The following is a 26976-nucleotide window of genomic DNA, read 5'->3' as shown; positions in this document are numbered from 1 at the left end:
AGACCAATAGTTGTCCCATTCGCAAACAAACACAATCTCTTTATTTTCATTTTAAGTTTTAAAATGTTGCTTTTCAACACTGTTATAAGATCATTGAATATTGTTTTTATTGGTGAATTAAAGCAAACTAAATATTACTAGTATGTTGTATACATATAATTTAATTTTGGATGTAACGCGTCTTCTGATTGGCCGCAATTGTTTTGTTTATCAGCTCATAGACATTATTTTGTCATGTGACCATGACGTCATCAACGTTTTTTCATGGTTTACTCCGGTTTAAAATGGAATTTAGAATTAAATTATAAGAAATGACTGTGATATTTTTTCTGTCTATTGGAAATAACATAAAAAATTTGGTGCACACTTTAAAATAACCCCCTATGCGGGTTATTCAGTGTGCACAACATTTTTGATGTTATTTCAAATAGACAGAAAAAATATTACAGTTATTCCTTAAATACACATTCATGGATCTACAATCTGTCGATATCTGTATCTTGGCATTGCACAAGGTGATGTTTTTCTCTGGCTGTTTATGACGTCTTTACACTAAATCCATTGGATGTTGGATGTGTACGGATTGATAATTTAGTCTTAGATGTATGCCTTTTTTATTAGTTGTTAGTGGCTTTGAACTAGCTGTCAGTAAACTGCGAGTACTCTTAGATCTGTTCCTAGTGTCTTTTTGTTGTCGGGATGTACAATTACCCGGCCACATCCACTTGTATTTTTGTCCATCTGATGAGTTAAGCCTTAATTTACTGATTTTTATAGTTCGTTCTTATGTTGTACTGTTATACCACTGTCCCAGGTTAGGGGAAGGTTGGGATCCCGCTAACATGTTTAACCCCGCCACATTATATGAATGTATGTGCCTGTCCCAAGTCAGGATCCTGTAATTCAGTGGTTGTCGTTTGTTTATGTGTTACATATTTGTTTTTCGTTCATTTTTTTATATAAATAAGGCCGTTAGTTTTCTCGTTTGAATTGTTTTACATTGTCATTTCGGGGCCTTTATCGGCTTTGCTCATTGTTGCCGGCGGTACGGTGACCTATAGTTGTTAATTTCTGTGTCATTTTGGTCTCTTGTGGAGAGTTTTCTCATTGGCAATCATACCTCATCTTCTTTTTTATACTTTCATTTTGTTTTGTTTTAAGTTTTGCAATGTTGCTTTAAGTTTTGTATTTGTCATTTTTGTTATGTTACTTTAAGTTTTGCAATGTTGCTTTAAGTTTTGTATTTTTCAATTTTGTTATGTTACTTTAAGTTTTGTAATGTTGCTTCAATTTATTTTTGTGTATCACTGGTCCTCGTTATCTTTTATTTAAGTTTAAATGACATGTTTCCTCAATGAAGTCGAACAAACAAATACTAAACGACATACATGGTTGTCTTCGTAGATAAAACAGAAAGCAATCTCTTTTATCGTGATTATTTAGATTATAATAGTATAAGCAAAACACATGTAGTTAATTATATGTGAGTTTGTCTGTTAGTTGAGAACACATCATTGATCCACCTTCTTCTCGCAGACGACATTGAATTTTTCATGGCACTTTTCGTCACTCCATTTTCCGTTCCATCTGTTGACGGCTAAACAAACGTATCCTTTGTCGTTCGGCTCGCCTGGTGACCAATTTGTGTAACCAACTTCTTTATAATCTCCCCATACCCAGTAATAAGTGTTATCTTTAATTTTATCAGCGGCTGTAAATCCACTAGTCCAGAAGAAGCGGTTATCTACCTAAAATATAGTCATTTATCATTAGTGAAATTTAAACAAAAGGAGATAAAGCCAGAGAGTAAGAAGGACCTGTAGGGTTAGAATTTTACAGATGTTTGATATTATTTTTACATAAAAAGCAAAACGCTCCACTCTGGCTTTAACATGTTAAAACAATAATTCTATTAAGGGCCATTTTAAAAAAAAATGAAGCAAAAGTGTGACATAGGGGTCCAATTTCAAACTCAATATTTTTCATTTCTTTTTGTCTTACCCTATTACCGATACTTTAAATTTTATAATTCCAAAGTTTCAAGCAGAACGAAACAGACACATTGAATAATCTTAAAATTTAATAACATACATCTCAAAACATTTGAACAGAAACCATACTACTTATAAACAAGTTTGGTAATAAAACAGTCAAGAAAACATCGCTCAAACCTTTTCCAAATGAAAGTCAATAGAATAAGAAAAATTTTAAAACCAAAATTTCCATCTTTTCTGCTAAATCATATAATAACAATCAAATTGAATAGCTTAATTTAAAAAAAAATAATAATAACTAGTGATTGAAGTTTTTGCCAATAAAAAGAATCTTAATATATTTCAGTTAAAATAGTAAACTTTGAAAGCCCTGAGTTTTTGTGATCATTTGGAAAAATAAAAATGTCATTTCATTGTACCGTTTTTATGTAATTGTATGTAGAAAAAGCCTTCTATTTTCAGTATTTTGTCACACTCCTGACATATGTTACAAAGATTGAAAAATGCTTTAAACTTGCACAAAAATTCACTTAACACATTGCTATATCATTGATTTCAATTACTGACATCTTTTGCCATAGAACAGGACTTTCTTTTTAGGGCCATTTAAAAAAAATACACAGAAAGACACCCAAAAATGTCAGGAGTGTGACAACTGTCTTTAAACATCTACCAAAGAATACAGAGGACTTAAATATTTTCTTCTTCTTTATTTTTCAGAAGTGACTATTCCAAAGAGAAGAAAAAAAATTATTACAACTGTGATATGTTCATATCATAAATGTGGGAGTGCATTATATATGTCAGGAGTGTGACACTTTTTTTAAGACATTTTCTGTCAATTCATAATTTCACAAGGACAAGTCCCACAAGTTTCTTTGTGTTAGAAATGTTGAAACCAAGTTATATTCCTATCATGTACCTCTTAAATGTGTTATTTATCATGATTGTTTTGGCACAATGAGTTTTAATTTGTAATTGTTTTTATTTTTTGTGCACAGTAATGCAAATTTATCAAAGGAAATAAGTGTGTACAACTATAATATCATATAGGAAAGTGAGGAAATGAATTTTGTGCAAAAAAGAACAATCATTTTGATTTAAAATGGAATATTTAAAGAAGTTTCAAGGATTAACCATTTAGATGTAATTCGTCACACTCCTGACATGAATTTAACGATTTAAGAAAAATATGAAAATTAGCTTTATTTTTAGGACAGATAATTGAAAGACAGCTAGTAAAATGAAGAAACTCTTGGTAAAACTTCCATTCCTTAAAACATCTACTAGATTTGCTGAAATTAGCAGGGCAAAATTTTCTAGAAGAAATGATTCAAAGAAAGAGACTTCGAAAGAGAGGACCCGCAAATACTGGCTGAATCTGAAATTAAAAAATGATCAGAGGAAGTTGGAACATCTTAAAATAAAAACTTATAAAACCAAGCTAACAAAAAAAGGCTTAAAGAAAGAAGAACTTTGAATCCCAAATTTGATAAACAATATAAAGAAAAACAAAGGCAGTGGCAGAGAAACAGTAGAAAAAAAGGAAGATTGATAAAAAAGAAGTTGGGTTGAATAAGGACTTAGAATCGAACAAAAACAGCTCAAAAATTCAAATGAGAACAGATCTGTGACTGTGTCAGATTCCAGATCTACAGTGAGAAAACCTGCACAACACACAAGAAAACAATTGCAACAACAAATGGAAGTTTTTAACGACCTTGACTGGCTATACAGCCCTTGCACGGTCGGTAAAAAAACAATTGCCACAAAACAAAAATGCTTATAAATGATCTCTTCGAGAAGGCCCTTTCTTCTGGGTGTAGCATTTTTAATGATGTGTTTCAAAGTACTCGTCCAAGCATTTTTGTTTTGTGGCAGTTGTTTTCTTGTGTGTTGTGCAGGTTTTCTCACTGAAGATCTGGAATCTGACACAGTCACAGATCTGTTCTCATTTGAATCTGAGCTGTTTTTGTTCGATTCTATATATATATTCAACCCAACTTCTTTTTTATCTTTCTTCCTTTTTTTCTACTGTTTCTCTGCCACTGCCTTTGTTTTTCTTTATATTGTTTATCAAATTTGGAATTCAAAGTTCTTCTTTCTTTAAGCCTTTTTTTGTTAGCTTGGTTTTGTAGTTTTTCATTTTGTTTAAGATTGTCCAACTTCATCTGATCATTTTTTAATTTCAGATTCAGCCAGTATTTGGGGGTTCTCTCTTTCCAAGTCTTTCTTTGAATCATTTCTTCTAGAGAATTTTGCCTGGCTTATGTCAGCAAGTATAGTGGATGTTTTAAGGAATGGAAGATTTACCAAAAGTTTCTTTATTTTACTAGCTGTCTTTCAAATATCTGTCCTAAAAATAAAGCTGATCTTAATATTTTTCTTAAATCGTTAAATTCATGTCAGGAGTGTGACGAATTACATCTAAATGGTTAATCATTGAAACATCTTTAAATATACCATTTTAAATCAAAATAATTGTTCTATTTTGTACAAAATTCATTTCCTCACTTTTCTTTATAATATTATAGTTGTACACACTTATTTCCTTTGATAAATTTGCATTACTGTGCACAAAAAATAGAAAAATGACCAATTAAAACTTATTGTGTCAAAACAATCATGATAGATTACACTTTTAAGAGGTAAATGATAGGAATATAACTTGGTTTTAACATTTCTAACACAAAGAAACTTGTGGGACTTGTCCTTGTGAAATTATGAATTGACAGAAAACGCTTTAAAAAAAGTGTCACACTCCTGACATATATAATGCACTCCCACTTCTATGATATAAACATATCACAGTTGTAATAATTTTTTTTCTTCTCTTTGGAATAGCCACTTCTGAAAAATAAAGAAGAAGAAAATATTTAAGTCCTATGTATTCTTTGGTAGATGTTCAAAGACAGTTGTCACACTCCTGACATTTTTGGGTGCCTCTCTTTGGTGTCCATTAAAACAATAAAATGTGTGATTTAGAGCACGTACATACCCTTAATTATAGTGCTAATATACCAATACAAACTTATTTCCCATACTGGCATTATTGGACTTTAAAACATGGTTACAAGGAAGCTTTAGTTTTAAAAGTGTCATTTTTTGAAAGACTTTATTTTTTGTACATACCTTCACAATAAAGGTCAGTGATTACTATACTATATATAAAAATATTAATTTTCGCGAACCATTTAGGTCACGGAAATTCCAAAATATGGCATCAGTAAGGAGAGTTGTACAAACAATGTAAATACACAGAACCCCATCCAAACTTGCTTTAACTAATAGTATTCATCTTTTTCTATTTTATATGTACTAAGGGACGACATCAAAAGTTCAATGAAGGATAAAAAACTTAATTCACATAGTTTTTTCACTGACCCCCCTACCCCCCTCTTAACTTAATTTTAGAAAAATTGATTGACCCATATGGATAAATGTAAAAAATCAATGTCGGATAACCAAATCTTGCAGCAGTTCAACCCCCCACCCCCAAACTATTTCAATTAAGTTTTTTATCCTTCATTGATCTTTTGATGTTGTCCCTAACAACATTCCATTTTTCTATAATTTCGATTTAAAAATTCCAAAATCTGAGTTAAAACAGGTCGAATGCCCCAAATAAACGTTGTCTGATTGGTTGAAGTACTTTGGCGTCGATGATAAGCATAGAAAGCCTCGATGTAAAGCACACGCTTCACAGGAATAAGGAGAGTTTTACAAATAATGTGAATACACAGATTCTCCATCCTATTTATGTTTTGCTGAAAATGTTGCAGTGTTCATCATTTCTGTTTTGATTCTGCTAACAACATTCCATTTGTTCTATAATTCCGATTTAAAGATGTGGAAACCCGTAATAAAAATAGATGGCCTCAATGATTTAAAAGCAACGCAAAAAAATTCCGTTAATATAAACATGTTGAACTTCGACCTTGAGTTAATAAACCGATTCACAATAAAGATCTCCTTGCGCTCAAATGTAATTCTTAGTGAAGTATACGGGTAAATTCGTTTACAGAAATTTATACACAACTTTATCATTAATATATTACCAGGCTTTTGCATATTCACGTTTTTTTATGTTCAACTTTAGTCAAATTCAATTCTATACAATTTTTTTTTACGTAAAGCAGTAGGAGTAAGAATATTATTTCGCGCCAATTTAACCAGCATCACAACCACCATCGAAATTATTTACCGTTATCTTTGTGAAAAATCAGTTATATAGTTTATTAATTAGAGAAATTTTGGTAAGTATTACTTATTAATGTTAAGGTTCTACTGACGTGCTTCTTTAGACCTTTTTGACGGTCAGTTTTATCCCATTTATCTCAATATTATCCCCGATGACAGAAATGTCAACCCGACCTATTCGTGTCAAAAGTGAAAATCGATCTATTTGATGAACTAATTTCTTCATAAACTGTGCATGCATTATTTCTGTATTATTTGATAACCAATCACATTCACGTTGCATGTTTGCATGATATTGGGTTATGCATTAGTGGATTGTAAGGGCGATGCAACATGTGAGGTCTGCGCGATCACGTGACATTATTATTTGTAAACAAACATGCTCCCCGTGTAACACGTGTTTGAATTATCCTTTCAAAGTGTTATGAATCTTTCAATCACTATTTTATGATATATTTTTCTGTTTTTAGTTTTGCATATCAGTAGTCAAAGTGAATTAGACATAGTTCTGAGTATTTTTTTTTTAAATTAGTGGGTAAGTCTACATAACTTCATAAGTCATTATTTAACTGAAGTCTAATAAGATGACTCAACTTTCCCTCTTATTCTCCCTCTATTTTTGAAACCTGCAAATGAAAGGGCATTTGCTCCCCTTGAACACTATTTGGCCCCTTCCCTGTCATTTCCCTTTAAATTAGTTCGAGATTACTCTGACGTCCAACGGCTGTTTTGCCAGACGAGCTGGGGCCGTGGGACGTCAGAGCTCGTCCCATATCAAAAAGTGGATATTTGCCCACCCAAAATAGATTCGCTGATTCATCGCTTCTGATGCCGACTGACGGCCATGGAATTATATAAATCGGGCACCAATCTGTTCATTTTTCATTTATCTCTTCATTTATGTAAGTTTCACCTACCTGCCAACCTTTATTTTTCCATATTTTAACAGTTTTCGGCATTTTGACTTTCACTTTCAAATGGACGTCAAGTTACGAGAGAGTTCGTGGTCTCGAGACTCAAAATATGCAAATATTTATATTTTTTCACCTCCTTTATAGGAGATCGAGGTTTAACATTTAGTAGCCGACCACGATTTTTCACCTCCTTTACAGGAGATCTGTATGAAGCATTTAGTTCCGACCACGTTACAATCGGAAGCTCTCGGACATTTAGATAACTTGCATCGTAAATGAACGAGGTGTTACATTATGGTCATTTGCATAAATCAACACTGTTTTCTCGTGGTCACGTGATTATCTTTGAAAATGAAAGGCAAAATAACGAAATCGATGGGTCACTGTGAAAACTGTTAAAATATGGAAAAATAAAGGTTGGCAGGTAGGTGAAACTTACATAAATGAAGAGATAAATGAAAAATGAACAGATTGGTGCCCGATTTATATAACTCCATGGCCGTCAGTCGGCATCAGAAGCGGCGAAGCAGCGCATCTATTTTGGGTGGGCAAATATCCACTTTTTGATATGGGACGAGCTCTGACGTCCCACGGCCCCAGCTTGTCTGGCAAAACAGCTGTTGGACGTCAGAGTAATCTCGGACTACTTTTAAATTTGCTCAAAAGTCATAGTCCATTTACAGTAACGGCTGATTTGTGATTTTACCATCTTAACTGCAATTTTCATATTGAACACATTTGACCATTCAGTATGAGTTCCCATGTATTTTTGTCTTATATGAAGGAGGTTTTAGGTCCTGTTTTCCTAAACACCTTATTGCTATTTGTCTGTCTGGATTGTTAAAACCACAAAATCAAATATCGATGAATATGCAAGTTTTCAACAATCATGACAATCCAGGAGAATTGACATCCACGAAAAATATAGGAATCCACAGTAAGATTTAGGTTTTGATAAATTTTGGAAATGACATTAGGAAGTTATAAAACTTTATTCTTTGAATATGTTTCAAGCATATTACATGCATGCTCAGCACCGCTTTTTATCAGGAATTTTATAATTTATGTCTTAAAATTCGGGTTTTTTCCATTATAAAAATAGGTGGATTTTCAAGTTAATGAGAAAAATGCTTTGTTCACTAATTCAGCAATGCTTTAACTGTTGTGAATGTGAGCTCCCTTCGGCTATTATTAGAATCTAGATTTACATCATTCATTTTCAATGTAAGAGTTCTCCTTTCATTCAAAAGGTAAATTTCCATGTTTGCTGGTCACTTGACTAGAAACTGCATTCGGTGATATTGTTTGTCTCAATTTACGCCTGAATTTCAGATTTTTCCGAATTACCAATCACTAAAATAAATGTTATTTAATATGTATTAAATACATGAAGCATTGTATGTAACTACCATATTCATGTTTTTATTTGACATTATGAAAGTACTATTGAGATCCAGGATTCTGACTTGAATAAACAGTGTTTGTAACACACATGGTTTTATCCGTTTCTTTCCCTTCCCTTAAAAGTATCTTTCAGTTTGAAACTACCTGACAATCATACTGAGTTCACACCTAATTTGAATTGGATTGACATTAACTAATTTGAATTAGTTTAATTCACATTTGAAACGGTTTACATTAACAAACACATAGTTCAAATGTGAATCGAATGCAAGTGAATTGTTTGTCTATCTATGGTCAACATGTTGGGGTATGACTATACCACTGTTACCAATTTTAAGAAACATTGTTGAATTTTATTTATGGAAGCTTACTTTTCATTTATATAAATTTAAGATTAATATTTCTGAGGTTATGGATTGTCTCTACTTATAAAGGGGGAGGATTCCAAGTTATGTAATATATTTAATTAAATTGTATTCAGGTGCATAGCTCCCTATATGCCAACACGCAACTGCGTGCATATCAATTCAACATGCAAAAAAAAATGTCAAAATAAAAATTTATAGCATTCGGCATGCAAAAAAAAAATGTCAAAATAAAAATTTATAGCATTCGGTATGCAAAAAAAAAAAATGTCAAAATAAAACTTTAAAGGAAACACAAATATGTTGTTTATAATAAAAAATTATTTGAAAATTGTATGTTTTTCGAATATCATAAATACAGTTGTGAAAATGAATAATCAGTCCCTTGCTTTATTGAAAATGAAAAATCTTGCTTTACTAAATAATAAAAGTAGCAGGCAACACCGGCGGACGGCGTAGCCGTTCGGTGCGACGAGCTTGCTCGTTGCCCTTCACGGCGAGGGGTTTGGGGGCTGCTCAAGGCCCCCAGATTTTTTTTTTTAAAATGGTGCAAAATCCTGCACTCTGGGGGGCTCCTGAACTCTTATTTTGTTCTTTGCAAACACCATTATTTTTTAATGATGATAAGGTAAATGAGCAGCAAGATGGTCATATTTTCATATAAAGTTGATCAAATAATATCATCAAGACTTTCAGCTAACAAGTTATTGAAGTTGTTTGCAAATTTTTGAGGAAAATGATGAAGGCATGACTCTGTAAGACATTCAGGAAAAGATTTAAATTTGATTTTATTAGTTGAAAATATTTTTAATTTAACTGTAGACGTGCAATTATTCAAATAGTTCTAACCCATAGAAAACATTTTTCAGTATTAATAATTTCAAATACTTATCTCAATAAATCAAATGATGAATTCAATGGACTGTTTAAGGCAAAAAGGATGCACTTTTGAAATTACAATAAACTAGAATTTAAAATCTTGGTATTAAAACAATTTTTTGTGAGTTATTAATTGAAGTGTTATAATTAAAGGAAAAATGGGGTCATCATGGTCATGGGTCAAAATATTTAACCCTGTATCATAGGGAGAAAAAAACATCTGACAGAAATTCCAGAACCTGGCCAAAGTACATTCTTGAATGCAAAATGCAAGACATTCATTTTTTATTATTATTACTTGGATCAGTTGAGTCAGAGCATGAGTGTGTGTGTTTTCTTTTTCATTTTTTTTAATAGCATTCATTGTGTCATGTATGTTTGGGGATGTTAAGTAAGACCTATTGTGTGTGCTAACAGTATATCCTCCTTTACACCGTATATCTCTTGGTGTCAGGTAGTGCTCCTAGTATTTATGATATATGAGGCTACACAATGACAAGCAGTCAACTAACACAATTTTTTTCTTTTATTTCAAAACTTAAAGAAAGGCCATGGGACAGGTATACATAAGATTTATGGTAAAAATAAACAAATAAAGAGTCTGCTTTTAAGAGGCTCTATCACTGACTTAAAAACAAGAAAATGAAAATCACATAATGAAAATAATGTGATGTCTGCTTTTACGAGACAGGACATTGCTCTTTTTTTCATTTCTTGGTAGGGCGACGATCATGCACTGCATGAACATTACCAAGTAGGGTGTCTCAATTATAATTTGAATGCAAATGTCATAGAACACACCTTTTTTTTTCGCTTCTTTGTCGTTTGAAAAAAAACCGAAATCCTTTTCATTTTTCCGACTCTGCTTCACTTTTTCTTTAATGACTGGTTACAAAATCTCGTTATTACTATTAATACATACTTTTCCTGGTTTCAGTACAAAATCTGATAGTACTTTGCAGCGAACTCAACAACCAACATCTATGTTACCGGAAATCCAATTTTATTAACCAATCAGAAATGCCGTTATATATCTATCTTGATTGTGCTAGATAGTGACCGACGATCTAAAACTAAAAGTACGATTTATATTTTTTTGACATCAGAAAAACAACCGATGGAGATTTGATTATAAACGACTATTTCAATCGGCAATCGGTTCTTAATGAATACGCTGTTTTCCCTCATTTTTGAAGGCTGTAAGGTTGCCTATAATTGCTTTGTCATTTGAACATTTGTGGGTAGTTGTCTTATTGGCAATCTTATTACATATTTTAATTTTTATACGTATCCATCCTTCAGAAAAGTTGTTCCAAATGTAATGAATCCCCTCCAGGCTTGTCTTTATCTTCATTGGAACAATTTTTGGGATACGATTGCTTTCAAGCAATCTGTAGACTTATACTGGTGGCTCAGAGCATTGCCCTTACGTCAATCGTTTTATTCTAAACATTAAGGAACATCTCAGATTCTTATGATTGTCTTGCTTTAAAAGGTAAAACAAACAAAGGGATTGAACTTTAACAACTTTCCTATAATGTTCTTTTCATAATCTTCATGTTTGATAATTCCCTTGACTTATATGCGTGTTTTTAACAACACGGAAAATCAGAATTACGCAGTATTTATATTTAGAAACACGTTAGAGGGAATTCCCAGTTTGATAAAATGCGAGAGTTCTCTGAATTTCCGATAAATCTATTTCTGTCATATAAGAACTGAAGTGGAGTTTTTCTTATATTTTACCTTTATGAAACTGATATTTGAGATTGTACTTCCATAAAGAAATAGAGAACTATCCAGATCGTTTAATAAACATTTAATATACGTTCTTGCTCCAGGTTTTTTTTGGAAATTATGCGCATGCGTATAGTTTTCTTGACTTCGAGGAGTTTTCGATTGAATTGCTCTGGATTCCCCACTCAATTAATTAATTTTAAACTCGTGGGATCTTTTCTATGTATGTCTGCTATTGAAGGTTATTATTGTTGCATAATTTTAAATCATATGCATCATTTAAATTAAAATAAATATAGTCCACATCGTAGAACACCCCTTCAGGCGAAATGGAGTCTTCCATATTATTGTTTCGAGTTGTCTCCCTTCTGGAAGTAACTTCCGTGAATTTTGAATTAAAACAATACGTCGAGTATTAGCTCTTTCTGTCAATAAAGTGTATTATATTAAAAATGATCGAAATTTAAACCGATAAATGTGTACGGAAAGGAGTCATGATCACTGACCGAAAGGAAATTAAATATTTAAAGAGTTAGGAATGGGGTTCCTCCTAGAATTAACGTAGGAAAATAGGTGATAAGATACGAAGTGAAATAACTTCTCTCACTCTGAGTCTCAGTGACTGCTGTGGAAAGTAAACTTGGAATTGATAGTACAAAAATAAAACACAATAGGCCTAATTGCATTGTTCATACACTTTTATCCGGGATTGGCTATTTTGTAACTATTTTACATGTGCAGTTGAATTAGTTTTGAAAATAATATTATCCAGCTCAGTGTTCTCCCCAGGCCGTTTTAGCGTCGCGGTACCGTGACGCTATAATAATTACCGCGACGCTATAATTATTACCGCGACGTTATAATTATTTTCAGGATGTTATTTTTCTCGTTCCTAAATTTTGAACTTTCATCTAATTACCACTTATGATCATAAAAAAATATATATCACTTTTAATTGTAATCCCTTCAAGTCGACAGTAGAGGCAATTTAGAGTGGTTAAATAGGTGTTAATTGCCCTTTGGGTGATAACTGTTTGGATACGAATACCCCAAGCTGTCACTTTGACATGATTAATACGACGTGGTTTGCAATCGGCAAATTTCGACAAGCAGAAAATCATAAAAAAATCTAAGATATATGTTTGCTAAATGAAATTTCAAAGAAACAAACAATTTTTCTCTTTTAAAATGAGGTTGAGTCTTAGCTTTTTACGACTTTTGATATATTAGTATTACTTTCTTTCTCTTCCTATTAACAAAATGATTAAATCGAGAGTGAAAATTTTGATTGTGGGCAAAATCAGTTTTGTACTTTCTTTAGAAAGTGATCAAAATTGGCTTGTGCATATGTTTCATCCATTTAATGCATTAAAAACGCCATATTCATTACCAATCTCTTGTCAAACATTGTTTATTTTCGTATTTTTCATTGCTTTCGGCGGCCATTTAATATTTTGGTGTAAACCACTGATCGGAACCGGACCAGATATGACAAAAATCCAGATTTTACAATAACTACATATGCACAAATGGCACAGTAGACAGAAAACAATGATACATAAAGAGAAAACTAAGCATTAACAGACCAGTTGTAGATAACTTTGTTAAAAATATATCATTTTGTAAAAAGAAACAACTAGTACCACGAACCAATATGTTTCAAAGACATGATAAAGAATTTTTTCTATTCAAATTTTTTATTAAGAACCCATGTTTTTTCCTACATATTTAGTGCAATTGTATCTATACAGGGTGCACTATAATAAACCGTTCATTCATATTTAGCTGGGTATATGTAGGGTAACTGGAACCACACATATATTTTTATTTAGACTAAGAGGAAAAAAATAATTCTGGAACTATAAATGAATATAGAAAACATAAACTGAAAATACTGTTATCATGGTTATAGTTTAATTGTATTCTCAGTTATGAATTCAACAAGATAAAAACAAAGAATAGGGTGGAATAGAATATTTTTTATTTACCAAATAAGGGCCTATAGCATACAAACATTATAATACATTTTGTAATAAACAATAATGTATATAACATAAAGGAAATAAAGCGTTGCCACGACACGATAAATTACATTGAAAAAAAAATACAATTTTATTTTTTTACGCCAAATGTGATGCTATCCAAAATTTCTGGGGAGAACACTGACTGCTACATGTATACATGTACATGTGTCAACGAAACAATGGCAATCGTATCCCTCAGAGCAATCTGCTCTTTGATTTTTTTGAGGGGAGGGTTCCAAACCTGTTGTTTATAAGTTGCAAATCAGGCCATTACATTAATTGTTGCTTACTTAACATGTCTAGACTGTTTTTCTCTCACTTATTAAGGCTGTATGGTTGCCTATAATTACTTTGTTATTTTAACCTCTGGAAAGCTGTCTCATTGGAAATTATACCACATATATACAGATTTTTATATGGATTGTAGACCTGAAAAAGATTTTCAAAGTTGAATATGCTGCAAACTTCAAACAACCTACTACTTATTTACCATGCATGTCTATCATGAAACTTTTGATCAGAACTATATATAAGTGATTTCACCATTTCTTCATATGTGTACCACTATCAATCAACAGAACAAATGCAAATTATTTTTTTAATATTTGCATATGGTTTCCTTTAATATCTCACATCTATTTTATTTGAATTTAGGGAAATAAGTATTATGTATATAAACAAATCTCATGTCGATATATAACATGTACAACAATCAAACATCAACCCACACCAAACTGGCTGTAGTTGAAAAACATCAAAAGGGAAAATACAGTGAAATTCGGAGAATTTATATTATCACATATACATGCATTTGAAATATATTTAAAATATTTTTTTCAAAGTTTTTAGTTTTAGGTTCCACCTAGCTACCATATTAGAAAACTGGGATTTAAACGCTAGTCTATTAGAGGGATATTTCCAGTGGCGAATCCAGAAATTTTCATAAGTGCGGGCCCACTGACTGCCTAAGAGAGGGCCCACTCTGATCATGCTCCAGTGGTCCTCTAAATAATCAACCATATTTTTCCAGACAAGGGGGAGGGGCCTCTTGATTCGGCTTTGATTTCATTGGTTGTAATTTTTATTTTATCATGAATTAGATTTGAACAGGACTTGGGGAATGAAGGTAAAGACCAAATGTCAGTTTTAGTCTTATATATGTACTTTAATTTTAGTCTTACATGTATTTATGTGTACATATATCACTGATTCAGTGGCGATGGTGAATAGCTATATATAGACACTGACAAGTCTTGGATAACATTTTATAGTTTTGAATGTTTCTTCATCAGTTGACTAAAATTAGGTGGAGGTATGTTTTTATTTCCAACGGAGGGGCACTCATGCTCAACCTATATCAGTTTGTGCATGAATCGATTGATAGTTGCCAGACACTGAATGATTATACCACAAATTTGTGAAAGTTTTAACCTATGCATATATATACTTTAAATACGATAAAAAAAAAATTATGTCTTTTTCAGGACTTCTGATCCAACCATGTAGTATGGCATGTTATTGAGATATGATTCTGGTTGATGGATGTTCATGAAGGACCTGTAGTACAAAGTATATCACTGGATTGAGCTCTCTATCTAAGTGTATTATTAAAGTGCTTTGCTTTGAGCTCGGTTCATTGTTATGCAATTCATTCTTTGCGAAATAAAGATTTTACAGACAACTCTCATGTACAAGGATGTCTCCAAGTATTATCATTTCTATGTACAATGTAAGTAACAGGGAGATAAAAGCATTTTATTTTTTGTTTGAACCAAACATTATTTGTCCATTGACCAAATTTGTTTTGCTTTCACCAGCTTTGAAGGAGATATCATCAAAGAATTAGAAAACAGCACAGAAGCTTACTTTCTAGCTCATCAGGCCCAAGCATCATGTTAGGCATTGTCATTACTAAAAACCAATAAATTTCTTCTAATCTGAGGATCAATTAAAAGTGTTTTACTAATGATACTGACAAGCCACCACAAAGATATACTGAGTGCCAATGAAAACGCAACACTTTTGTTTTTCAAAAAAGTCTGATAATTTTTATTTATTTTATATTACAACTTTGTAAAGTTGGTTGAAAATGACTTTAAAGACAATTGTCGACAACTTTACGGTTGGGTGATTTTTGGAACAAATGCGAAGTAAGGGTTATTTTGAACGGACATAAACCGAGTTCACCGCTTTTCAATATACGCACCATTTTCACGATTTTGTCATTTAAAGCTTGGCTAATGTCATGAATTTTCCCACCCTTATTGTAAGGAAACTGCAATAAACATCTGAGTAAATGCCAGGACTTTCTGACAACCAGCGACATGCAGTTTCCGGCATGATCCAATGAAGCCTTTCACAGCATACAATTTCGAGAAGACTGTAGCCTCTACAATAACCCAAATCATCCACAAATTCAACAAAAATGGATCAGTTAATGACAAGCCACATCCCGGGGTTCAAAAAGCAAGAAACGCTCAGCAAAACCAATACATTTGGTCTTTAACATATCCGATATCGACTCTGATGGATGTCCAAAGGTCACGAGAGTTCAATGGTGGTCACGGTAGATCCTCTGGAGCAATTTCAGTAAAGCACCATTTGCGCAGAAATTCAACAGTTAAAGAGCACCACAGCCGACATCTTAACGGCTGTCTGGCGTAAACATCGAATTCTGTAGACCAAAAATCATTCATTATGTACCAAAAATCGTCAGTGGTGGTTACATAGACGTTTGGCACCCGCCTTGGCCAAAAGTCATGCGTTTCGCCAGATTTAGGTCCGATAGAGCAAATTTTGCATCAGATTTGACATGGTTTAGACGATGAAAACCACCACCAATATCAAAAAGTCAGCTTGAGTTTGCTTTGCGGGACAAGTGGAATAACATTCCTCGAGATCACATTAAACGTCCATGATGATCAATTCCACGACGCTGTCGAGATTGCGCTGCACAACAGGGTTGTAACATTTTTTGTTAGGACTGATTTGATGATTCGACATTGGATGTTTCGTTTATCTATTGCAACCGAAAGATGACAATGAAACATTTTTGTTTGATATCTATCTATTGTTAGAATTGTTAATTTTCAAGAACAATTCATTTTGAAAGATCATGATTTCTAATATAAATTTTTGAAAAACCAAGTGTTGCGTTTTCATTGGCACTCAGTATATATAAATAGAACCATACAAATAGTTAGCAAAATTCTAATGCTCCGGTTGGTTGTCATCGTGCAACACAGTTAATAACACATATAGGAAAATCATAGAACTACATTTATCATAAAACACTGTCAAACATTCAAACATACTATCCACACTCATCTGTGTCCACACTTGTTACTTGTCTTAAAATTTTATTGGACAAAATTACAAAAATATTTAAGACTAATAATGTAGCAACTACCAGAAATATTTCAGTATAGCATAAAAACGATCCACCTTTTTCAATTCTACTTTGAAAATTTCTATTTTTTTAAATGTCACGCTAAAAGCGTCACACTCCTGACAAAAATGGCCTGTTTTTAAAACATTTCTCTGCAGTGGTTTGAGATATCTTCATGAAACTTGGCATGCAGCTAGCCCTGACTATCCTGCATTTTATAACACCTGTGTTATAATTCTAAACTTAACTAATTTAAAAATATACCACAAAAAGTAAAAAGCTTCATTTTTTTTGAAATGGCCCTTAAACAAATTCATGATTTCGAATCCTCTTTTAAATGTACATGCAATTTAAATGTGTACAGCTCAACAGAAAACTGCATCCGTATTTTTAACACAGTTAACTATTCCTATATATATGGTGGCTTATTTCTGACATCGACATAATTTTGGTCGACATAGATTTATCTCGATAAGACATGATATTGTTTTGACAAGCCATGATATTATCTCGTTATGTCGACTTTCGTGTTATTTTTATTGTACATGTATCATGTCATGATAAATTATCGCGATATTCCGTGATACATGCTGCAGAATGCCGACATATTTTTCTCGTTACCGTGACTTTTTCTTCAATCCTGTCTGCTCCTGCCATTCACATAAGGTCTTGTCAACATAGAGTTATCGCAACCTGCCATGTACATTATTATGACAAGTCGACTTATATCATGCAAAGTCGCTAACATTCATCCCTATGATGACATTTTCTTAAATGTTGCGACAGTTATATTTAGATTATATTTTCGGAACTCCTTGTCCAGAACAGACTGTGGTTGATCGTCTGCAGACTGCGCACGTGTCGAAGAGAGTTCCGAATATGATCTATTTTTAAAGGTTTTAAATTTGAGCGTGTGATATGTCGACTTGCCATGATAATGAACATGGCAGATCGCGACAACTCTTTGTTGACAAGACCTTATGTGAATGACAAGAGCAGGCAGGGTCACGGAAATGAGAAAAATATGTCGGCATTCTGCAGCATGTATCACGGAATATCGCGATAATTTATCATGACATGTCACGATAAAAATAACACGAAAGTCGACATAACGAGATAATATCATGTCTTATCGAGATAAATCTATGTCGACCAAAATTATGTCGATGTCAGAAATAAATAAGCCACCATATATATACTGACCAATTTTACCAAAACCCGTAAATATCTATACCGAAAGAGACCAACGATTTTTGTATATCCTTAAGGCCATGCAAAAATGATTGTTTGTTTCCCCTAACCCTGACGGATATCTTTATCCCTCTTTTTTCTTCTTTAAGTTCTTTTTTTGCAGATAAAAAAAGTTGCTTCGGTCTCTTTTGACAATTTTCAATGATGCTTTTTAAAATTGTCTTAAAACTCCTTTAAATAGTGTAAACATTGCTCAACTAACATTCTTAGGGAGCTACCATTTGATTTTTATGGGGGGGGGGGGGGGGGGGAGAACGAAATTGGTGGACCTACCTGATTTTTGGTGGTCTGAACCGTCTGGATCGCCAGTTTTAGAGAATAGTGCACTCTTTATTTACGACATGTTAATTGTGGACTTGACGGTCAATTTTAGCCAATGAATAAAAGTTGTTAAATAAATTATTGTATTATAATTTGAGACCTACTTACTTTTGGAAGTTTGTTAAGTTTTTCAGCAATCCAGTAATTTTCGATCGGTGATTCAATTGATACTAAATCTCCTCCTTGTTGCTGGCACTCCGCCTGAAAACATGGGAACCCTTGTTATTTGAAATAAAGTGACAAATAATTAGAGTAATATCTAAACAATCTCAACTAATTACATGCACTAGAACTAAGAAGTTATCACAGAAACATTTTAGGTAAAATAGTTTGGTCTCGAAACAGCAATTTGATGTAACATGTCATTGTAATAATTTAGTCTCAAAACAGTAATGTGAGGCACATGTACGTTTAGTCTCAAAACAGTAATGTGAGGCACATGTACTTTTAGTCTCAAAACAGTAATGTGAGGCATATTTATACGTTAAGTCTCAAAACAGTAATGTGAGACACATGTATACGTTAAGTCTCAAAACAGTAATGTGAGACACATGTATACGTTAAGTCTCAAAACAGTAATGTGAGACACATGTACGTTTAGTCTCAAAACAGTAATGTGAGACACATGTACGTTTAGTCTCAAAACAGTAATGTGAGACACATGTACTTTTAGTCTCAAAACAGTAATGTGAGGCACATTTATACGTTAAGTCTCAAAACAGTAATGTGAGACACATGTATACGTTAAGTCTCAAAACAGTAATGTGAGACACATGTATAAGTTAAGTCTCAAAACAGTAATGTGAGACACATGTACGTTTAGTCTCAAAACAGTAATGTGAGACACATGTACGTTTTGTCTCAAAACAGTAATGTGAGACACATGCACGTTAAGTCTCAAAACTGTAATGTGAGACACATGTACTTTTAGTCTCAAAACAGTAATGTGAGACAAATGTACTTTTAGTCTCAAAACAGTAATGTGAGACACATGTACGTTTAGTTTCAAAACAGTAATGTTAGACACATGTACGTTTAGTCTCAAAACTGTAATGTGAGACACATGTACGTTTAGTCTAAATAATTAAAGTCATGTTCTGCTTCACTATGATTATGGGTCGCATTTCTTTTTTGAAATGAAAAATGAAAAATATCAACATGATCAGGAAAACATTGAAATTTGAAACTGAAAGCGAAATTACATATTATTGGACTATCGACAGCAAACTCTCGATTGCTTAGGTAAAGTATGTACCTAAATTAGCGCACTAAAACCGCTGAGATATATATGTAAAGTCTACCGGCGATTTGAAGGATGAAAGAAGGGATATCGGTACCTGTACCCATCGCACCACGGCAGATTTTCGTGTATTTTCTTTTATCAGGTGAGATTTGATCATATTCCGCCTTCGTCGGGGTATCTGCATGACGATGTGCCCTTTATCCATTTTACTATTCATTTCAAGCAGACGCTTTGAGGTCATTTGTGTGCTTTGTTCAACTAATGTCTTGATATATAAAGAATAAGAAACTTAAAAACATTTTTAATATTCGCGGTAATTTAATAGATCATACATCAAGTTCAGTAGTGTATTTTAGGAAAGAGATTTCTTTTAAAAACGTCCTGAACAGGAAATTTTACTCTCTATCGACTAATATGTCAAAAATACAACCCCTGAGCATAATTTAAGTGTTTATCTTTTAACTGCATCGATATTTGAGGAAAGTTTGAGGTTTTATTTGAGTGAAGACCTTGTTTTCAAGCGCTTGAATGATGTACATTTATTTGAAACATGATCGTATAACACGGAAAAGCTACAAGCAGACAAGACATACCATGGCATCGTCAATATTCATCACCTCATCCGAAATGTAGTAACAGCTGTGACGAAAACGTTTCCAATCATTTACTCCACAGCCTAAAATGATATCACTAAGGTTTATGGCATTATAATTTAAACATTCTGGTCCCCGTTTACAATGGTAAGGAACACACGACCTCATGCATCGTCATTCGTCAAAATGGCGATGTTCAGTTAATTATAAGTTTTTTGATGGGGTTCGTGTTGTTCAGTCTTTAGTTTTTCTATTTTGTGTTTTATACTGTTGCTTGTTTTTTATCTGATTGTGTATTTTGCCCTGCCTTGCCATGTCGGTGTCAGTTTATTTTCGACTTATAAATTTGAATGTCCTTGTGTCAATTTTAAGTATTTTTCATAAAAAAAAATCCACTGAAAGACTATAGTCTAAGAACAATGATACATTTTTACCGAAATGAGGGAAAGGTAAAAAAATTAAGGTATGAGAATTATCCTGTTTACGCATCACTCCAAAAGGTGTTTTAGCCTTCAAAAATGTATTGGCCTTTCCTCTTGTCACGTTTTGCCACCCTACTACAATTTATAGCATAGGAAAATTCTAAATGGACGAAACTACAATGCAAAAATAATAGATTTTGATATCATCAGACATCTGCTATGCTGAAGACGGCCAACTTTTTAGAAAAGCTATTGCTTCTAGTATTATAATCATAATCGTTCCAAAGATTAAATCATAATACATAACATTTCATCTATTTAAACGAAACACGAGATAAACAAAAGTAATTTATTTTGAATAACAATAACTTAAAGACCATTTAAGAAATAAAAAAAATAAACAAGCAATCAGAAGAGACAATTCATACGAGCTTTTCCCAAAGGAATGAGGACAATATTTTGTTTTAAGAATCGATTTGCCTTCGTCTTCATTATTTCATGTCACTAACAATGTTTGTTAGTGTTTTTGAAACTCTTAGACAAAAAGGTCAACCTTCGAAAATTGTGTTATTGAGGTTTATCACAATATTTTGTCAACACCAAAAAATATTGACCACCATTATACATTTAATTAATTCAATCATGGAAAGCTGTTCTGTACAGTACAATTACTTACCATGATCAGCATGTGGATGATTTGAGGATCTATATCTTGCTTCAGCCTTGTGATGTGTGACTGTTAGGAAAACAAACACCAATATCCGAATCATCATCGTTTGATTGTCCTTTCTTTAGATGGTTAAAAAAAAGATGTTTAGTAAAATCAGTATAAAAACAGATAGAACGAGCCTACGAAGTATTTTTCTACTTGCAGACATTAAATAAAAATGTCCTTTATTGCTGGCTTTTTACAACAAGCTTTCTTTAGTAATATCTGGTAAGAACTTATTGTCCTATGAAACTATTACCAGAAGTGATGTTTTGTTATTAATAAATGTAATTATTATAATGATTTTGTTCAAGCCTTTGAGTGGGGTACATTTTGACAAATTATTTAAAGATTTTATTTTAGACCTCCGATTTCGTTATACTCAGATTTGACGCAAGTTACGATAGATCGATATTTAATTAGATTGCAGAAAATCGATATTGGCCCGAGAACACAGTTATTTCGTAGTGCATTTCTTTTAGACAATAAATTCAAATTAAAAAAATAGCACCTGCTCTCTCAAAAAGATCTTTACAGTGTAGTGTACTACCAGTGAGACAAATAATATCAAAATTATAGAAACTTCTACCAGCTCTAACTCAAAATATTGACAATAATGTGTTAAGGGGGTGTAAAATTCAGTTTGACAGCTTCAGACGTGATAAAATTTGACCTTTTTGAACTGGACCAAATCACTACTTAACATTTAGATTCAGCACCCAATTTTTTTTAACATGTAATTACATTCCCCTACTTAATATTTCATGCATTTAATATCAAGAAATAAATTGTGAAAGTGTATCAAATAAAACATGCAAGTTATACACTGTTGACATATCTTTATTTTCTCAATAAACCATATTACATAGGTATAGAGAAGACAAATGAATTATGTACAATATTTACAAGAAGACAGAACAAACAAAATAGTTGCTAATACAATATATGAAGTCCATATCAGCCAGGAGCACATACACCTGTGTTAATAATCTTTATGAATTTACATAGTTTAATCAATTCTGATTTGTTTTTTGAAAACATAATCTGATTGTATTTGACAATATTTGCATTTTTTAAATAATAATTTGACAGACAATGTTTCCTGTTTTCTTCAAAGTATTTACATTCTAATATATAATGCATTTCATCACCAATATCATTTTTATTACATAGAAGACAAATTCTATTTTTTCTAGCTATATTGTTCCATCTACCCTGTTCAATAGGGAGCTTGTGATTTGTGGTCCTAAATCTACACAAATCAATAGACAATTTGTTCCCAAGAATTTCAAAATGACCTTCTTTTCCAAAAAAATCTTTAAAAAGTTTGTAATTTAATTATTTATTGCTTTTGGAGAGTTTTCAAGTAAAGAATGCCAGACTTGTACATACTGATCTTTAAGTCTAAGTTTGATGAATGAAACTAACCACTTACAATTTATAAAAGATTGCGTTTCCCATACATTTGGGATACCACATTCGTTCAGAATAGTCTTTATTCTGTTTAACCATGAAAAATTCACATTGTCATTAAAAGACATGTGATAACACAATTTATATAAAATATATGATAGTTTTGTCTCTTTACCAGAGTTTAATTTCCCCCAAAATGAAATCAATCTAGTTTTTATGTCCAAGTCTATAGGATAACTCCCAAGCTCCCCATAAATCATATAAGAGGGTGTAGATGTTTTCAGACTTAATAACAATTTACAAAATTTTAGATGTACCCTTTCAATCATGTCGTTATTGCCAATACCCCATACTTCACAACCGTACAGTAGTATTGGTAGAAAGATTATGTAGTCGACCTAGTCTTAACACTTCGTACAGAGCCTTGGTAGCTTTTTCTACATTAAACTGTTTTGTTTTATTAAAATTTCCTGTTCTTGTTAGAACTATTCCTAAGTAGTTAAATTCATCAACAATATCAAGTTTTTTGCCATTAAATAAAAATTGAAAATCACATGATGCCAGGTCGTCTCCTTGAAAAAACCACGACCTTTGTTTTATCAACATTAAGTTTTAGCTTCCATACATCTGTGTAATCTTGGAAACAATCTAAAAGTTTTTGGAGTTCAGTTTCTGATTCGGCCATCAAAACAGTATCATCAGCGTACAAAATGATAAAAAGTTTAAAAAAAATGTCAAGTTTTTCCTCAAGCTCTTTTGACACTGATTTTAGGCCCTCTAGGTTACAATTTTGCAAGAAAGAATCAAGATCATTTAAAAATAAAGAAAAAAGAAAAGGCGATAAATTTTCGCCTTGTCTAACCCCATTACTACATTGGAAGAAATCAGATAAGGCATTGTTATATGAAATACATGACTTTGTACCTTGATACATATTTACAATTACATTATACATACATCCATTCATATTATTTAAAAGCATTTTGTACCACAGTGCATCTCGCCATATCGTGTCAAAAGCCTTTTTGAAATCGACGAATGCACAAAATAGTTTTTTCTTTTTTAGTTTTAAAATTTCAAACAATGTATCAATCACAAATAAATTATCGGTTGTTGAATAACCCTACACTAGGGACTATATTTGTGATATTATTAACTGTGTCCTTGGACCTAATAATTTGGTGGTAAATAGATAGAAAGTCACAGATCAAAACACCACATCATTAGTCAATTAAAATATAATTGTTTGAAAATCTAAGAAATCCTTCTTGATCTTATTTCTTTTCATTAGATCTGTTCATTTTAAAGATAAAAGATTTGTTCATTACCATTGTTCAATGAAGATTAATAAAATTTAAATCGTTAGAGGAATATATTTCAGGGCACCATTAAGTCAATTTTTTTTAGCAATTGTGCAAGCATATTTTTTTTTTATATTGTTCAGTGTATATCATATATGTCAAAGTCTCATCTTCGTAAATGCACTATTCGCCACGACAAAGACCGCAGTTCGGTTGTATGGACAAAAAACTTTCAATAAAATTCATTGATAAAAGAAATATGAAAACAATTGTTGCATAAAATCTGTCGTTTGAATTGCACTGTATACTTCGAAACGAAAGGCCTATTTTTATGTAACAAGCTGTTTCTTGTCAAAATCTGCCGCATTTGAGTGATTAGTCACTCTCAGTACTCTCTTAACTTGGAGTCGGACATTTTTAGCTAAATTAGAAGCGACCTAACATAAAACTTCTTATTAAAATACTCTCTTATTCATATGAATACAAAATTGTTAGAGAAAATAATCATATGCGCAAAATAGGCATCCTGTGATCACGAATTGACTTCTTAAATATTTAGCTATGAAGGAAAACTTTAATTTATGAAAAAATTGTAAAAAAACAATCTTTGGGTCTTTACATGAATAGACTCGAGGGTGAATTCGCTACAGGTGAGAGGTTAATTCGAATGAATCATAAAAGTCGGACGCATCACAGGTTTAACACAGATTCCAAAAATCGTATTTTCAAATATTTGGATTAGAGCGGTGAGGACTGGATGAGGTAAGGGAAAAGGACTTCGTACACACCAAATAAATAAAAATACTATTTTCCTTTTTCTATACATGACTGACCAAGATTAATGCCGAATTGTACATTTCGTAGTTTATTTATTATTTCATTATCCCATTTTTTATTTTTAAAATTAATTTAGCATCATTATTATTACATCGTTTTTATTCATCGTTCATAAATGTGAAATACATACCATGATTTATTTAAAAGTGAGCTTATGCAAATTAAATTAAATATATATACCACGGCGATCTAGGTAATTGACCCCTCTCCCTCTCCCTCTTTTTTTATGTTCGTGCAGTAAACTCGCACTCCTGTCTTACAATCCAACCGAGATCACACCTGGAACAGTAACCCCTAGAGGCTTAAATGTACTCGAGTGAAGATGAAAGTCGGAGAAGTCTCTTTACAAAGATACATGATTCGTTTACTTTTTTTGGTAAAAATACCATCATCAAACAAAAAATAAAGAAGTGTAAATTATGCTGTATTATTAAAACTGGGGCGTTTCCCCGTACATTGTGATATTGTAAAGTCAATTGTTAAATACTGGTAATTTGACTGATATAGATTTGAAAATCTTCAAACTGAATTCAGTCTGTTGAAAGTCTGTTGTGTATGTCACAAGGGGGGGGGGGGGGTAACATCCTAGTATTGGGTATACGGGGATGTGCCAAAAATATGGGTAATAATTTTGCGAGACTTTATATAAAAATGACCCTCCTTTTTAATGACATCCTATATTAAAATGCATTTACGTTTGATAACTGTATATTGATTTGGGGTATGATCTACATATCATATATACTTTTGAGAATCTTACATTATTAATGGTCAACTATTATATTAAATTAAATCAATGCATTTGAAAAAGTTCACCTTTCCAATAAGTTCCCAAATGAACCCCGGAAATTTGTCTCCTTTTGACGTCATTTAATCTATTACTATTAGTGATGATGAGTTAGTGCTTATATAAGCATGGGTCATATTTTAAATATTGTATATTATAAGAATAGGTCATTCTTTTTTAGATATTTATATAACTATAGGTACTGAATTTCAGTGAATGTTATATTAAAATGTGTAAGTTTTTTTTTAGGCAAAAATGGAACACCCCTACCAAAAAAATATCGAGGTAACCCCCACCCCTGCTTCCACCGTGTGTGTATGCGTTTGTATGGCCGGGGGATGGTGAAGGTTTAAGAATCAAAAGATGAATGGTCGATGCGTAGTCCAAAGGATAATATTATTATAATATAGTAGTGTCAGTGTAAACATGCCTATTTCTTAATTTTTTATTTTTTTAACTTAAAACTTGGCTGACCCAATCTCATTAAAATCCGATGTTCTGATACGCTACCCTCCAGATTTTAATGAGATTGTGATGTTCCGAGAACATCGGATTTTAATGAGATTGTGTCTGACCGAATGAATTTTTGTCTGACATTTTGTCGGTCAGACAGTATTTAGGATACACTGTTGTAAAAATATTTTTTTATATATCCGATTGTACTGCCGGTTAATTCATCTGTGAGATGTTATTGTAAAATTATGTATAATGCATTCTTCGAACTTTTCTTCGTGCATATTATCACGATAATATGGCCATAAATTTTGTGTTTTTAAAATTTTGTTACTAAAATGCTGCAAGTGAAAACCATTTTACGTTGGGGCTTCGCCCCTCTGAACCCCTACCAAATCTGCTAGGGACCGCTCTCCCCCGAACCCCCTGCCGCAATTTGTGCCTTCAGATTATTGGTTACCTAGCTTCGCCCCTGGGCCGGCTATTTTTCTTTGCCTTTGGGAAGTTTTTGTTATTTGAACCTACCAGCAATGTTTTCTGAATCGAAGAACTTCTTGAAGTCCAAAAAATATGCCACATTGATTAAAACGTCTTCCTGATTTAATTATCATGTGGTTTTGACGTAATTTTGTGACGTCATTTCATACTAACGTCACTACACTTGAATACCGACGCCATAAACGACTCATCAATTGAAGGTTTGAAACGTACGGTTATTGATCAAAAAGATTTTCAATACAG

At 32.5% G+C, this 26976-nt stretch overlaps 2 protein-coding genes across 4 annotated transcripts in view; one reads left to right on the top strand and one right to left on the bottom strand.

The window, feature by feature from the left end:
- Positions 1-1422: 1422 nt before the first annotated feature.
- On the bottom strand, positions 1423-26895 carry LOC143075272 (perlucin-like). Of its 3 annotated transcripts, none has more exons than XM_076250638.1 (5): positions 26761-26895; positions 21412-21524; positions 20314-20396; positions 18586-18678; positions 1423-1748 (listed from the first exon to the last, which is right to left on the bottom strand). In XM_076250638.1, the coding sequence occupies exons 2-5, from the start codon at positions 21506-21508 to the stop codon at positions 1512-1514; spliced, it is 510 nt and encodes a 169-aa protein (XP_076106753.1). In that variant the 5' UTR covers positions 21509-21524; positions 26761-26895; the 3' UTR covers positions 1423-1511. The 3 variants fall into 3 exon arrangements, with proteins under 3 accessions (XP_076106753.1, XP_076106754.1, XP_076106752.1); XM_076250639.1 differs by having other exon boundaries at positions 21412-21534; positions 26761-26874; XM_076250637.1 differs by having other exon boundaries at positions 26696-26846.
- LOC143075270 (lithostathine-1-like) overlaps positions 26851-26976 on the top strand; it is a 28216-nt gene continuing 28090 nt past the window's right edge. Inside the window, exon 1 of the mRNA XM_076250636.1 lies at positions 26851-26976. The gene's annotated coding sequence lies outside the window, so the exon portion shown is untranslated.

This window comes from Mytilus galloprovincialis, chromosome 5 (genome assembly GCF_965363235.1).
Source record: "Mytilus galloprovincialis chromosome 5, xbMytGall1.hap1.1, whole genome shotgun sequence".
NCBI classification, from domain to species: Eukaryota; Metazoa; Mollusca; class Bivalvia; order Mytilida; family Mytilidae; genus Mytilus; species Mytilus galloprovincialis.
The sequence above is the reverse complement of the archived record's forward strand: the minus strand, read 5'-3'. Positions and strand labels throughout refer to the sequence as shown.